Genomic DNA, 15,721 nt, shown 5'->3' with positions numbered 1-15,721 from the left:
ATAATCAAACAATTAAACTGGTGCTGAGTTGTCTTTTGCCTTTGGCCAGCTGTGGATAGCATAAAAGTTTGAGTTCATGAAGGAGGGTCAACAATCTGTGTGTAGAGAAAAAAATTTGCGCTGACTTCAAATTGAGGATTGTGTCTAAGTGGCACATTCTTCCTTTTGTACTCAAATATTTGTCAAAGTCTGCACTTTTATACTTAAGAGTTGAATCATTACTTCTGCTTTATGTACAATATTTTCCAAACAAGGACCTGTACTTTAACTCAAGTAAATTAACTTAAGTAAAGGGAGTGAGTACTTTCGCCAACTCTGATGTGAACGTACAGCTTTTGTAAACAAATGTCCAAATTCTTTTTTTATTTTAAGTACAGGGAATGAGCACTTTCGCCAACTCTGATGTGAACGTACAGCTTTTGTAAACAATGTCCAAATATTTTTTATTTAACATTTTTTTTGTGTTCGATGATAAAGGATAAAGCCCAGCAAGCCCCTCCTCTTCCTTCTCGTCCTTGTCCTTCTTCCCCCCGCTGGCTGTTTTTTTTTTTTTTTTTTTTTTACACGTCTGATTCCCCGAGGGAGCTCCAGTTGAGCATTCCTGGCATTCCCGGCTCGGTCCCTCCTCCCTGCTGGTTTATTATCGGCCCGCCTGCTTCCCCAGCAAAAGCAGCATTTCGTACAGCAGCAGCAAAAGGCGGGGACGCACGTTTTGGTTCCTCAAAGTCAGCCAAAAGAAAAAGAAGACGCATACGGCTTATGACAAAAACTTGGATTTCCACACACCAGAGAAACGCCTTTTTTTGTTAGAATGAGGGCCTAAGCTGGTAAGACTCACTTTCATTTTTTTTGACTGCCCCCACTCTTCCAAACACAATCAACAAACTCTTACGATTACCTTTTAACGCCTAAAGCCGACTTTAAAGCGAGATGTAAGGGCTAAGTGTGATTGCCCCACACCAGCGGTGCTTCGCTTTTGTGCGTATTTACTCCCCCTGAGATTGGAATTTTGGCCGCATGTTTTTTTTTTCTTGATGGCTACGGAAAAAAGTATCCACATTTATATGTTGTCGTTGTTGGTGTAGTGTAGAAAATGTGATGTTTTTGTTTGGTCTGTATTTTTGTTTTTGAGATGTTTATTTAAAGCCACATTTGAGTCATTTGGACTATATTGTACATATAGTCCATTTCATATTTTTTATATATATATTTCATATATATTCATATACATTTGGACGATAGTAGCTACATTTATGTTTGATAGATAGCTACATTGACCCACAGATGAAAACACATATGATTGACGTACAATCATAACACAAAAGTGACTCAATTCTGTGTTTTGGGTTGACATGGCAAGTTCATTCGAAAGAAGAACCAAGACAAAGTGTGCATGGGCCACTTTCTGTTCACATAGCACATTGACATCAAATTGGAAACATTGTGATAGGTGACCCGAGTCCAATATTTGTCAAAGGTATGTGATCAATTGTTACGGCGTGCTCACATAAGCACATGGGAGGGCTTGAAACCAAATTGAAACCACTTCTGGAGGTGAAAGAGGCAAGACAAGGTGAACTTGGGCCACGAGGGCTTGAAACTGAATTGAGATGGACTGATTTGGATGGGTTGGGACCCCCCCCAAGTGTGAAAACACCCTTCTGCTTGAATAGTATTTGAATGTGTCACAGTATGTCATCAGCCATCCTAACGCAATCAACATCCTTCCCGTCCGTAGGTTTGACAGCCAGTTCAGTGAATCCAGTAGAACAGAATCCTCAGCGAGAATCAGCATGACGTCCACAGAGGAGCCGTCTGGTACGGTCTTGCACCGGCTAATCCAGGAGCAGCTTCGCTACGGAAACCCCACCGACACCCGCACCTTACTCGCCATCCAGCAGCAGGCCCTGCGTGGGGGCAGCGGGAGCAACAGCGGGCCCAGCAGTGGGGGCGACATTGGCCGGAGCCCCCGGTCCTCTCTGGAGAGTCTCACCCTGGAGGAGCCCCCGTTCCCCCAGCTGTCGGCCAGACAAGAGCCCCAGGGCCAGGAGCACCAGGGCGACTTCCACCACTCTGAAAGCGGCTTTCAACTCTATCAGGTCCACGGCGAGGAGCTACCCACCTATGAGCAAGCCAAGGCGCATTCTCAGTACCTGGCCACCCACTGGGCGCCGGCGAGCCCCGGGAGGCAGTCCCACGAGGGGGCCTTTCTCGAGGAGGTGGACGAGATGGAGCGCAAGTGTGCCCACGCTCGGTCCCTCAGCGAGCACCGGATGCAAATCTCTCTGGAGAGGAACGATGCAGTTTCCAAGGCGGAGGCGGTCAAGAGTGCCTCTCACAGCTACCCCGAGCTGGCTTACTACACACAGTGGGGACCTCAGAGTGCAGAGAAACGCAACCCTCCACCCGAGTACTCGGCTCCCGTCCATGGACAAGGATTTATCCCACACCAGGCCCAGGAGCCTGTACAGGCCCCACAGCACAGGTACAAATTGATCTTAATTACTCCTATTCACAAAGAAACGGCATGACATCACACTCTGTGGTGTGGCACCTTGTTTCGCTTCACATGCGTAAACACATACTTGAGTCATACTTTCCTTCTTTTTAAAGCAGCGCCGGTCCAACGGTATTTGTAATACTTGGCATGCTGTGGCTGAAAACCCTCACATGCTTCCATTGGCCTTTCGAAAATAGTTTAGTTCACCACCGTGGCCGACCATCAGGACCAGCAAGGCCTTCTCGGCTGGCCGGGACATTAACAGAAGCGTTGACCTACATTTACAAATTAAATTGGAGTATTTGTTACATCAAATTGTCTGAATAGCTTCCCAGTTACAGTACACTGTCTTCATTTTGCTCTTGTTTCTCTTGGCTGCACTGGTTGCAGTATGTGTTTGTAGATGTTGAACTTTTTTGTCCAATCAGACTACAGCCTCTGTGAGTTGCCGTGTCTATCTATCTAATCTGCCCAGAATCAATCGTGCCGGCTGATTGAATTGAAACTATTCCGTGAACCTGTATACGGTATTTGCGGTTTGGCATTTGCAATTTCACATCTTTATTTAAAAGCTACTGTATGCACCGTTATTCGCTGGTGCCATCTTGTGGCATCTAGGTGTCCAGGAACAATGTTCAGATGAGTTGAGGAACTTCATTTAGACAAAAGCAGTGCTTTGTTGCCAGCACGTGGGCTCGATTGGCAGTAATAAAGTTTTTTAGGGCATGTTAAGTACTCAGGGGTAATCACTAATATGGATCGATCAGCAACGGGACTGTTTCTTAACTCAATCAGATTGACAATTTCTGATAGCTAACTAACAATAACATCAGGCAATACATTTTTTGCTCTAAACTCGCGGTGACAATAAAATCCCATTTTAATTTCCAGTATTACTATTTGAGTAGCAAAGCATGCCTGTGGAGATTTGCACACACAAATACAGTACTTTCAATCAGCAGCATTGGTCATGAGGAAGATATATTTCAATTTTTTTTTTTAGGTTTTGGTCGTATTAGTAGCTAAATATTGATTGTGAACTGCACGGATGATATACAGGTATGTTGCATTTGTGTATTGTATAAAAGGAATGTGATACTAGTGGCATTAAGAGGTACAGTACTGGTAAGTTCCCGCTGAAGGCCCAGGTAGCAATTGCCTTGGCTCATAGTTTCCTTCCTTTAAAAGCAGCGCCGGTCCAAAAGTATTTGTAATCCTTGGCATGCTGCGGATGGAACACCTTGCATGCTGACTTTGGCCTTTAAAAATAGTAGAGTTCCTCCACTTTACATTCTTGACTGGAGCCGCCACGTCTGATGACCAAGGAGCTGGAATAGAGACCGTATTGTCCCACGCCTTCAAGTCTCCAGACAGGCCCCCAAGACTCATACAGTGCTATGGTGTTGACTCCGACCCAGGATGGCGTCACTTAACAACGTCTCTCCCTCAGGTATATCCAGTCCGGGCTGCCAGTCGACGTCTCTTGCTATGATGCGTTCAGCGGCTTGCCCCCTGCTGGCTTGGAGGAGCCCAATCAAGTGGCGCTGCTGCTGATGGAGAACGAGAGGCTGAGGCAAGAGCTTGAGACTCACCGGGAGAAAACTGGTCGTATTCAGAAGGTAAGGCCTGGGAGAAACTCATACCTTCTTTGATTACCTTCCTCACGTCGCAAGCGTACAAGCCGTAAGCTTGGCCAAACTGAATGTTGACCACACACATAAGGATTCGTAAATATTAAGCAGTTTTGATGACTTTCATCTCCAGGAGGCAGAAATGCAAAAATTCAACCTAAGTGTCAGCCAATGAACTGTTTGCCTCATGTCTAGCTTCGATTCTCATGGTGGGTAGCCGAAGGGAAAGATGGTACTGCAAGAGATGATGATTTTCTTGGGATCATTCTTGATAACTGGCAGAACTGAACAGTAACAGATTGTACTGCTTGATCTTAAAAAAAATAAATAATAAAGAGCCTTTAGTCATCAGTTCATCCATCATGAACAGAACACAACGAAGCCTTTTGAATTAAAAGATGAAACATGTAAAAGGGTCCAAGACGTCTCGCTGCTTTTCACAAACTTATGTGGATTACCAGAATGAGAGAACAACAAGTTTCCCTTTCTTTTAATTTTAATTTATTACAATTTGTTTGCACCTGAAATAAAAGTATAGTGGGAAGGTCAAACTGCCATCAATCGCCAATTCAAAATTTTCCAACTGAGTTTCGGCCACACCGGTGAAAGGGAAAAAAAACAAAACAAAGGAGATGCATAGGCATAATATCAGGGGTCAAAAGCCAGAATGTGCAGAAAGAGCAGTTGGCCGCGAACAAAAGAGACCTTTCACTTTTGACACAGCAGGCTGCCACCTGCCAGCGAACCCGACAACCCCTCACCCTCCGCCTCCCCATCAGCTGCGTGCGGGTCACTGCCCGATCCAGTTGCTGGCCTTGAAAAATCGATATGGCCTGTTTAGAATTTAAGCGAGCGCACACATGCGCTGCCGATGACAATGGGAGGAGTGTGTCTAAACACGGGAGTGTGACCTCTGCTGGGGCCTCCGTGGCATGCTAGCTAGCAGCTGCTTCGCCGCAGCGCAGATGAGGTCGAGAGAATGCAGACAAGTGGTGCTAGGGTTGGCTTTCTCAGGCAGCTGTCTGAGATGGAGTTGCTTTCTTAGATGGCAAAACAAAAATCGACCCAGCGGGAGTGTACACATACCGATAATCGGGCTGATTTGAGCATTTTCCCTTCTTTGTGATCAGAGTAGGCACGGGCTCGATTGTCAGGTGCGCTTTAAAGATTATCCTACGGGTGGGATCTGCTCTGAAAAAGGTTAGGGACTGACAATCGTAATTGTTAAATGTGTACACTATTTACGATCATCGATTTGTCAACACAGAGATGTGTCGAGGCACGGACTCTGCGATGGTGAAGTGAACAAGGTACGGCAAGAACCAATTAAAATGCAAACACACATTAACAATCGGGCCACGTGCTAGAGTTTTAGCCCCTTCTAGATTATCCTTGGGTGATTAATTGTGGTATGTGATGATTTAAGAGTGATTCCTCCTCTACAAATCTTCAATATCGAAGATCGCAAATGCCTATGTGATTGGTCAACACAGGCCGTTCCGTATTTAGGACATGAGATGAAACGACAGTGAACTAATGAGGACACAAATCGGACCCAATTGGAGCATTTTCCCACCCATCCGATTAAAGCCCATTGAAGGCAACTCATCGAATGTCTCAAAGATTATCCTTTGGTGTGAGGAATTTTTTAAAAAATTTTCGTCCGTGCCCGACAATGGTAATGTGGAGCTTTGCAGCATTTTCCCACCCATCCGATTAACAACCATTGAAGGCAGCTCATCGAATGTCTCAAAGATTATCCTTTGGTGTGGGGTGTGTGAGGAATGATTTTTTTTTTTCGGTCGTGCCCGACAATGGTAATGTGAAGCTTTGCTTGGCTGCGTAATCTGTTAAAATGTTCATAATCGGTGTGCGCGTACAAGATCCAAGGGGAATAGTACAAAACCCGTCTTTTTTTCACACAAAGATTATCCTCCCTTTCAGTCTTTCTTTTATGTTGAATCCATTTGGGGAGCTTGGTGGGGGGGGGGGTTTACAACGTGTCACGCTGCTATGAGCTAATCGAGAGGGCAACGCCTCCAACTGGTTGGAAAATGTGGCTTACAATTTTTTTTAACCACGGTGGAAACAACTTCTTTAGTACCTCAGCCAGCCTGTAAAATATCTCCGCAGTTATGTCACATGGCTCTGGCCTTGTCTCAGCTGAAAAGAATGATCACTAGCAAGGGGTGGAAAGATTTCTCCCCGCTTAGGCCGCAATGCAGAATAAACATGCCTGTAATGGTGGGTGTCTTCTTTTTTTTTTCTTTTTCTTTTTTGGCCGTTTGCACAGGCATGCACACATTCCTTGAGCTGGCAGCCTTCCACAGACCGCTGTGTGCTGCTCTTTGTGTCTATCATAAGTTGTGTGTGCGCGCTCGCACCTGGAACGGCGACTATCAACCCTCAGGAATGTTGATATAAATCAGTTTTACGGGGAGTGGTGCGGCCTTGAATTCCTTCTGGGAAATGTAGCATGCATACACACACACACACACACACACATACTGTATGTTCCATGTTTGGGGCTCTCAAACTTTTTGGGTCCAGGAAGTCCTAATGGGAGATTTTTTTTTCCAAGGAGCCCCTCGTAATCCTGATGCCATTTAAATATGCTATAGGAATGAAAAGGTTGCTTATTTTTATGAATCACAATGTTCAGAAAACAAATGAGTATTTTTCTAGAGCTGGTGTAAGAATATAGTCACATTTTATCATTTAGTTATATTTTTCCAAGATGAAGTTGTGATAATAATATTGAACTGAAAATGTCATGTGAAGAAAGTCATATATTCAAGTGAATTTCAAATATGCAGTATTATTCTCAAAGACGCCATTATTCTCGAAAAAGAATAGGACTATATTCTAGAAAACTACATTTTTCGTTCTCTAGAATTTTGACATATATGGTGAAAAAAAGAGGTCTTTTGTTCTGTATAGTCAGGGACCATATTCTTCAAAAACATACTATAATTCTGGAAAAATTGAGCTATATACCTGAAAAATGTTGTTCTTGAAAAAAGAGTGACATTGTCAAAAAAATCCTGTTCTCTAAATATACATATTTTTTACGTTAAAAAAATTTACAATATTCTTTTTAAAAATGTCCTTCGTTCTCAAAAAATAGGACTATTCCCCCACCACAGAAATCACCTTTAGTTTCCTAAAATCACGACTTGAATTCTTAAAAAATATATATATACATTGAAAAAATTATATATATATATATATATATATAATTTTATATATATTATTCATAAAGGGATTTCAGATTCATATGACAATACACAAAATGATGTATATTCTTTTAATTATTTGTTTTATCGGCCACATAATTAACCGCATGATTCTGCGGACCCCCAAGCTACAGATGGTGGGCCCCAGTATGAGAACCAGAGTTGTACTGTATATCCTGCAACAACATACAGTAAAAGCAACATTCCAGTACCTCCCTGTCAGGTCAGAAGGTTAACCGAAAAAATTCCTTCTCTGTCTATTTCTGTCCTCCTCCCAGTTGGAGCAGGAAATCCAGCGCATTTCCGAGGCCTACGAGAAACTGATGCAGGGCAGCAGTAAGCGAGAGACTCTGGAGCAGACGCTGAGAAGAAGGCTGACGGACGAAATCCGCCGGCTGCAGGATTTCAACCGAGACCTGAAGGAGAACTTGGAAAACGCCCGGACGCACGTCGCCAAAGAAGTGCAAGTTGCCGATCACAACCAGCACATCATGGCCAAACTCCTTGAGCAAAGTGAGTCCCAAAGTGAAAATCTGAATATTTTTCACGCTTTTCAAAGTCAGCACAACCTGGTGGTAGGATATTTCTAAAGGATTATTCTGCAATGTGCAGTGTGCTGAGTGATTTTTTTTCTTATTATTAAGGTCCGATTTGGTAAGATTATCCTGTGATGTAGGGTGTGCAAAGTGTGATTATTCCCACCTGATAAGTCCCAATGTTCATTAATTATGATCACAAATCCTGTATGTCAAAACCATGTTCTCACGTGACCTCAGTGATTGTGAGGTGATTTGGAACAATTAGCAATTGAGTAAGGTACTCGTATACCAACAACGGTACTGAATGTGTTTTTTGTACCTTCCAATCAAAAAGAAAATAAGCATAAATCCGATTATTGAGAGATTTTGAGTTGTACAAGTTGAAGGTGTTCAATATTTAAAGTCACACGTGTGTGTTTAAAACCAAATTGGAGCTGGAATTGGGCCAGTTTACCTAAGCTAACAGTTAGCCTAGCTTCCTCTATTTCTTCAATCTCTTCTTCTTCTTCAGCAGCAGCCGGGGGCACTATGCTGCCTCTCACAGGTCAGTTTTGGTACAACAACGGACATCTTTGTGTGTTGTGTAATGTTTGTGTCGCCTTGTGTGCACCGCGGATAATTTCCTCAGCATGTGTGGGGTCTTTCACATTTTGAGTTAAGATATGCGTACCCCTCTCTGCTTGTCCTATCTCGGTCGTAATCAACATTCTTGACTGGATTCAGATGTCGTGGGGTCCGGTTGTAGCTAAGAGTCTCACACATGCAGGAATTTCCCTTGCGTAACCTCCACATCCTCTTTAGAAGGCTTTAGAAAATGCAATCCGCGTTGTACGGAGAGAAGTAAAATGAAGTTGCTCGAAATCTCTCGTACTTTACCCACCTGTTGTTGGATTGATTTATGTTGTTTGCGAGGGGAACCGGGATCAAGTAGAGTGTTTGTATGGCTTTGATGAGGAATGCCAAAGCGCTATGTGGGTCAAAGGGAGGGGGCGCCTTTCTGCCCCCCACCCCCTTTTTCCTCCTTCCTCCTCTCAGCATTCCGCAAGTGCTGAGAGGAATGAACACGGGCCACCATGCAAGAGATTTTTTTTTTTCTGCTGGAGTGGAGGGAAAAGATTTTTAAGATTGGAAATATGACACATACGGTCATTGAATGAAGGCAATGATAAAGCCTTTTGTGGAACTTCACTTATTTAATTACTACCTTTTCTGTATTAGACTTTGTTTTTAATATTAGGACTTTTATTTTGGAAAAGTATGGGTTTATTCAGGCAATATTACAACTTTATCCCGGCAAAATATAGCTGTGTTCTTGTTGTTTTTGTTGATGAAATATGACCTTATCATATCATACATCGGGGGGGTTGTATGAAAAATGTGTTTGAGGTGGATTTTTACAGGAATAAAGTCTCATTTCTTAGAGGGAAGTCAAGTCAAAAATTGCCATTCTGATTATCATTGCGTCTGCGAAATATGAATTAAGCTGCAAAATCCACCCATTTTTGTTGATCCAGCTCAGGGGGCGGCCATTTTGCCACTTGATGTCTGTCGACTGAAAACGACATCACAGTTTCTTAGGGGTCAGGCCAGGTTGTGAATGTCACATGACCAAACTCAAAAAACCTCAAAAAATAGGTCATTCTATCATTCCTGTTGGCATCTCAACATTTTGAAAGCCCATCTTCTGGATGGATTTTGGACTGATGTGCTCTGGCTTTGTCTTCCCTCACAGACGAGGAGCAGAACGTGGAACGGGAGCGCATGGAGCGGGAAGCCGAGCGTCTACGGGCGGCGGCCGAGGAGCAGAGCGCCCGCAGCAAGAGGCTAGAGGAGGCCCTGGAGGCGGCTCGGGGACGAGGCCGTCAGCTGGAGGAGGAGTTGCGCAGGAAGAGGGCCTACGTGGAGAAGGTGGAGAGACTCCAGAGCGCCCTGGCTCAGCTGCAATCCACCTGCGAAAAGAGGGAGAGCCTGGAGATGAAGCTTAGGACCCGCCTGGAGCAGGAGCTCCGGAGTTTGAGAGCTCAACAGGTATGTTAGCTTGGGGTTTGCCAACCTTTATTGACTTATTTAGTATTGATCAATTAATTTGAAAACATTAAAAAAAAATTAACCATACATAAAAATTGTCATTATTATTTTATTATTTACAATAAATCAACTAATCTAATGAGGAAATATGATCAAATTAAAAAAAAACATTTTAACAAATACATTTGACTAGTAAATATTACAGCTGGACTCTTGATCATATATGGGTCGTGGGCACGCGTGAAAAACACATGGACGTGTATGCACATGTTGCCTATGAAATTTTTCATCCACGTTTTTTTTGTCAACAGCGCCAGTCGCAACCACCTGGAGTGACCATGGGTTCCCTCCAAGAGCGCCTTCGAGAGCGCGAGGAACACATCCTGGCGCTGGAAGCCGACATGGTGCGCTGGGAGCAGAAGTACTTGGAGGAAAGCACCATGAGGCAGTTCGCCATGGAGGTGGCTGCCACCGCCGCCGCACAGAGGTACCGGTGGGCACTTTTTACATAATGTTTTAGTCCCGCCACGTATTCTACTGAAACTAAATACGACCCACATCAAAGGGTTACAAGAAAAGTAGTAGTTGTGAAACATAGGAAACTGAATTTAATGCTTTTTTTTTTTTTTACTTTTAAGATTGTAAATTTAATTTTAAAAGAAATCACAGCGTTTTTTATTCAATACATGTTTTAAGTTTTGTGGTTAGAACACATCAGACAATTCTTTTAATACAAAAAAAATCTCAATAACTTGCTCAATAAAATTGCTTTCACAACAATAGCACTCCATATAATCGGTTTAATTCTTTAAAAATGTCTTCTGACCCTGGCATATCACTCACCCGTTTTTAATATGCTTATACTGTATTTATATTTTATAATTTATATTTATATTCTTTTTGTTCTACTTCTCCGCAGCATTTTTTTTGCATGTATCAAAAACGCATGGTGAAGCAGGACACCCACAGCTTAAAGCAGAAATACAGTATACAAAGAAACCAGAAACCATTGAAAAAAAAAACTAAAATAATGTCATAGTATCCTAAAAAAAAGAAATGACCTTCAAATGATTTGATTTTGAACAATGCACCACAACATAAAAACTCTCCGTAATTTCAGCTAACAAGCCAGGTGAAACTTAGTTTCCCACCGACAAGACTCTCAAATGGTCCAGATATATCACTTCAATCATACTTCCTCAACGTCAGTTACTACTTTCCTATTAGCAATGGCTTTGGCTCCATCCTGTGTTGTTCCAGAAATAATTGGTGGAGAGTCCATGATACTCTGTATATGGCTACTAAAACGTCATTTGTGTGCATTTTTTGCAGAGATACCACCATCATCAATCACTCGCCTTGTCACTCCTCCAACAACAGTTTCAATGAGGACCTCCCAGTGGCGGACTTCCGGAATCAGGAAATGGAGAACAGGTGGGTACCTTTTTGGGAGATTATTTTGGTCTATGTTGCCCATCCACTAGCCAGCAGCTAACGTACCTTGTGTTTGTTTTTGGATAGCGCACCAGAGAGTTCCCCTTGTTGTCACTTATTCAAATTATGTTCCTCCGTTTTGTCTGTCAGGATCCGCGCTCTCTACGCTCAAATCCTGGAAAAGGACGCCGTGATCAAGATCCTCACGCAGCGGCTGCACCAGGACCAGGGCCGGAAGGACGAGCAGAGTCCCCGCACCAACCTCCTTAGTGCGGCCGGGGCACCCCTGAGACTGGCCTCCTCTACGCCCTCCATATTCACAGCCAAGAGCGCCGCAAAGAGTCGAGGTAAGGAGTGCAAATGGAGAAATACAATTTTCGATGGCTGGAGTCGAGCTAAACTGACTTTGGGTGAGAGGATGGGTACACCCTTGACTGGTCGCCAGGCCATCGCAGGGCACATATAGACACACAACCATTCGCAGTCACACCTTTGGACAATGTAGCGTATGGATTGTTTGATTCTATTATTTATTTTTTATTTTTTTACAAGTTATTCACTCTTGAATATACCCACCGGTACCGATAACAAGTGCATATCCCTCTAGTCATTATGATGCACAGAATTTGAATGAACATCAATGGCCTGATGGTTATTCGGTGCAAAAAAATTATTTTTGAGGAGTTCTGCTAGCAAATCAGTCTGGCTTACTTTTCTGACTCATGTTCCGGTAGGTAAGAGTCTGTCCGACGACCAGACGTTGCCAAGCCACGCATTTTCCGCTCAATCGGAACCCAACACGCTGGAAAGGCAGACGGAGGGAACCAAAGGCAACGTGGCTGCCGGCATAAGCAAGCTCAACGCCGGTGAGTAACCTGCCAGATATGCACCTTTTTGTTTACAGGGAGCTAATCATTCACTTGGCAGCCAATCATTATTTTTTACGAGTGTTACGAGAGCCGACTCGCGGCACATTTGGGGAATCGGCCCCATAAAAAAATAAAAATAAATAAATGGACTGTAAAGAGTGTTGGACTTGATGGCTGCTCTCATTGATTAACCAACTGTGGCTTATGAGATACTATCTGGAATGTACATGCTTTAGAAACTATGAGCATCTTGTCGACTGAGCACATTTTTCTACAGAAGTCCATCTGAGTGTGGAAAAGCTCTGTTAACCTTTAGTCGCTGATAGCAGACGAGCCTCCGGTTTGCCAGCATTTTAAAAAAAAATATTTTTGCACACATAAACCAGAGGCCGGAAAAATGCAATTTCTTTGAAGCGGTCGAGAAATGCGGAATGCTTTTTGTCATTAGGAGGGTTTTCGAAAAGCCCCATCATAAATCTTGAATGAGCTGAACAATTCTAAGTTTGAAGGAACAGTAAATTGTTGTAATGTGAAAAACAGTTCCCAGAATTTCTGGAATTTTATGAACATCTGGACCTTTGAGTGTTTGTGTGAAGAAACATTCGGAGCGATAAGTTGTATAGATTGCATGACTGTGGAACAATTGCTGTTGCTGAGCAAGTCGTTAGCCTAATTCAATTGCCTTAGCCATTCATAACTGTCGATAACGATATGAATTGCTAAAAAGTGTCTATGCGGATTGTCAGTCATCCGGAAATCTGCAAAGACCAGTGGCGGTGCTAGAATTTTATACATGGGCGGGGCCATGGGGTGGCCAAGGCTAAAACTCAGGGAAAATAAAAACCTCGAAACATCCATTTTTATGCTGACTAAAATTTGCAAGTGCGTGTGCGCACCCATACATCTGAATCATTGGCAACACCAGTTACAAATATATAGAACGAAACATTTTTCTAGAGCTACAATGTAAAATGGAAATTGTTTAATTTTCTACGCATACTGTTGTTACTTCAAGGCTGGCATCATTTACAGTCACGCAATGTTATAAAATCTCTATTTCTAGCCTAAAAAAATGTCAGGGAAAAATAGACCCATGTAGATGGTTACTTTAATATTAATTCTTGTTTTGTTTTGTTTTTTCTTCCATCATTCGAAACCGCTCATTCGGAGTACAAAAAAAACAACGTTCAAAAATGACTTAAACAATTATGCTAGTAGGCTTAGAACGTTTTTTTAGCTAACTAAGTTATGCCTTTCTCAATGAGTAAACCCATTGTTTTTTTAGGGTTTTTTTTTCTTTTTTTTTTTTTTCAATTTGACAATTACTTGAAATTCCTAAGCGAAAGTTATGTTCTTTTCCTGCAGATAAGACAACGCCAAAGAAGTTGCTACTAAACCCTTTCAGAGGACTGGAAGAATTGGATGCGGAAGCAGTGGAGATCTTTATTTAAAAGGCGTGAACTGTGTGAGAAAGAATTCCCGATATGTGTGAAGTCTGTCAAAGGAAGAAGATATTGGATGTAAGAGGCCGAAATATCGCGGGAAATCAATGGGCAGGGGAAAAGAACTTGTTTCCCCATTTTTTTTGGGAGGAAGAGCTGTGCTCTGACTCACAGCTGCAGGCAGTCGGCCCAGGACTCTTTCCAGGTTCTTGGACGGTATTTTTGATTGTGTTTGGCACGTGTAATGCCAACATATTTATATTCTGTGTAAAATGGATACAATTGCTGCTTTCTTCCCCTTGTTTCTTGTTTTTCTTTTCCAATTTCATTTTTTTCCCCAATCCAGTGAATGACTAAGCTGCGTATTTAACTTCCCACATATGAACTGAAGCCTCTTCTATGTGTCTCTCTTTTGTTCTGAGATACTGTAAAATATTCAGCATTCCCCTCCGACAAAATGTGGATTTTTCTTTTTTAACCTGAGTAACCTCAATTTCGTCCCAGTTGCTCACTAATTTATAACAGAAACACTGTTGAATCGCTCGGGTTTTGCCTGTTTGACGCCGCGGCAGCCGGTTCTGCTCAGGCTGAGAAACACGTGAACAGATGTGATTTATTGTATCAATGTTTCTTTCTATTTTATTTTTTATTTTTTTGCCAAACTGACACAGACCTGATGTTGTTTGTAAATGTGTGTGAAGAGTGTTGAGTTGATCCCTAGCTGGTTCGTGTACGTATGCATGTCATCTCACTCGCGCGGCCATTCCGCTGGTTCGGATGCCGTTTGGGTGGGCGTGTAAGAACGACAACATTTTTTGTGTTTACTGTGAGCTTTTGAACTAACAAACACAGGTTAATAATAATAAGAATTATTATTATTATTGTTATTAAGTATATTTTTTATTCAGAGATTTGTATTATTATTATTATTATTATTATTATTATTGTAGATAAAATCGTGCTTTGAGAAGGACGCCAAAGAGTTTATGTCTTTTTTTGGGGCGGGTTGTTTTTAAGTTATGTGCCGACAATCGCGGTCCAAGTCAAAAGTTGGACACAACCGACCAAGTGTTGACTTCCACCAGTCATTTCTGACAAACTTCACAGCGTTATGAAGGTTTTTACAGTTAAATTTCACTAGACATTTCAAAATGCAATAAAACATGTGAATTTACACAACCTGGCCTCCTGGTTTTGAATTGGAACGTTCCATTCACAATCACTGGTCATAAAAAAGCAGGTTGAAGTAGTTTTGCGCGGAAGATATCACCGGGGTCATCGATTGAGTGACTTCACAATCATAATCTGGTTGATCAAAGGCAGCAACGGCCTGATTATCTGATGCCCCTAAAGATTATCCTGATTGATTATCTTGTGGTGTGTGGGTGTTTATTTTATTTTGTTTTGGGGTTTTTTATATTCTGATCTGCTCAGAAAATGGTCAGGGCAAAGATTCGGTTCACAAAAAAAGATGCTTCAAAATTATTTTTTCCCTCAATTGGAAATAACACCAACAGACTTCACAAACACAATATTTTGACACATTTCCTGAAAATAAAATGGTTTTATATTTTTTGTATTTATATTACTATCTTAAAAATGAGAATTTTGTTGAAAATGTTTATGCCCCATTGCAATGTTATTTTAATTTAAAGATTACGCTAAAGTTTCACTATCATGTATCATTCTAATATGACAATATTGATCAGAAAAATAAAATCTGTGACCTTTTCTTAGATTCTGCTGATGTCTAGCGTTGTGACCTTTCAGCGCAAGCTTATAATAAGAACACAGAGTGTGCCAAATCCTTACTATTCTTGCCCATGAAATGCTTCCTGCCTCACATTGACACGACACATCCTCATTCCTGTCCTTTAGTTCCACCACGCAGCGAGAGAATGAGACTATCATTCCTCATTAATGACTACCAGGTCCACATTCTTCTCAGCTCCTTGCCACCAAAAGCTCATGCTTGTCGTGGCTGGCATTCCCTTTGCGACACCCTATACGGGACAAAGAAAGGCACTTGGTCGCTCCTAGAA

At 42.2% G+C, this 15,721-nt stretch overlaps 1 protein-coding gene across 1 annotated transcript; it reads left to right on the top strand.

Annotated features, from left to right (window-relative positions):
• Window positions 1–586: 586 nt before the first annotated feature.
• LOC127615994 (angiomotin-like 2a) lies at window positions 587–14,858 on the top strand. The gene is made up of 10 exons (XM_052087393.1): window positions 587–827; window positions 1,739–2,485; window positions 3,951–4,119; window positions 7,646–7,880; window positions 9,639–9,934; window positions 10,246–10,421; window positions 11,267–11,368; window positions 11,519–11,715; window positions 12,103–12,234; window positions 13,603–14,858. The coding sequence occupies exons 2-10, from the start codon at window positions 1,794–1,796 to the stop codon at window positions 13,686–13,688; spliced, it is 2,085 nt and encodes a 694-aa protein (XP_051943353.1). The 5' UTR covers window positions 587–827; window positions 1,739–1,793; the 3' UTR covers window positions 13,689–14,858.
• Window positions 14,859–15,721: the final 863 nt, after the last annotated feature.

Source organism: Hippocampus zosterae, chromosome 15 (assembly GCF_025434085.1).
Source record: "Hippocampus zosterae strain Florida chromosome 15, ASM2543408v3, whole genome shotgun sequence".
NCBI lineage: Eukaryota > Metazoa > Chordata > Actinopteri > Syngnathiformes > Syngnathidae > Hippocampus > Hippocampus zosterae.
This window is presented reverse-complemented; position numbering and strand designations above follow the sequence as displayed.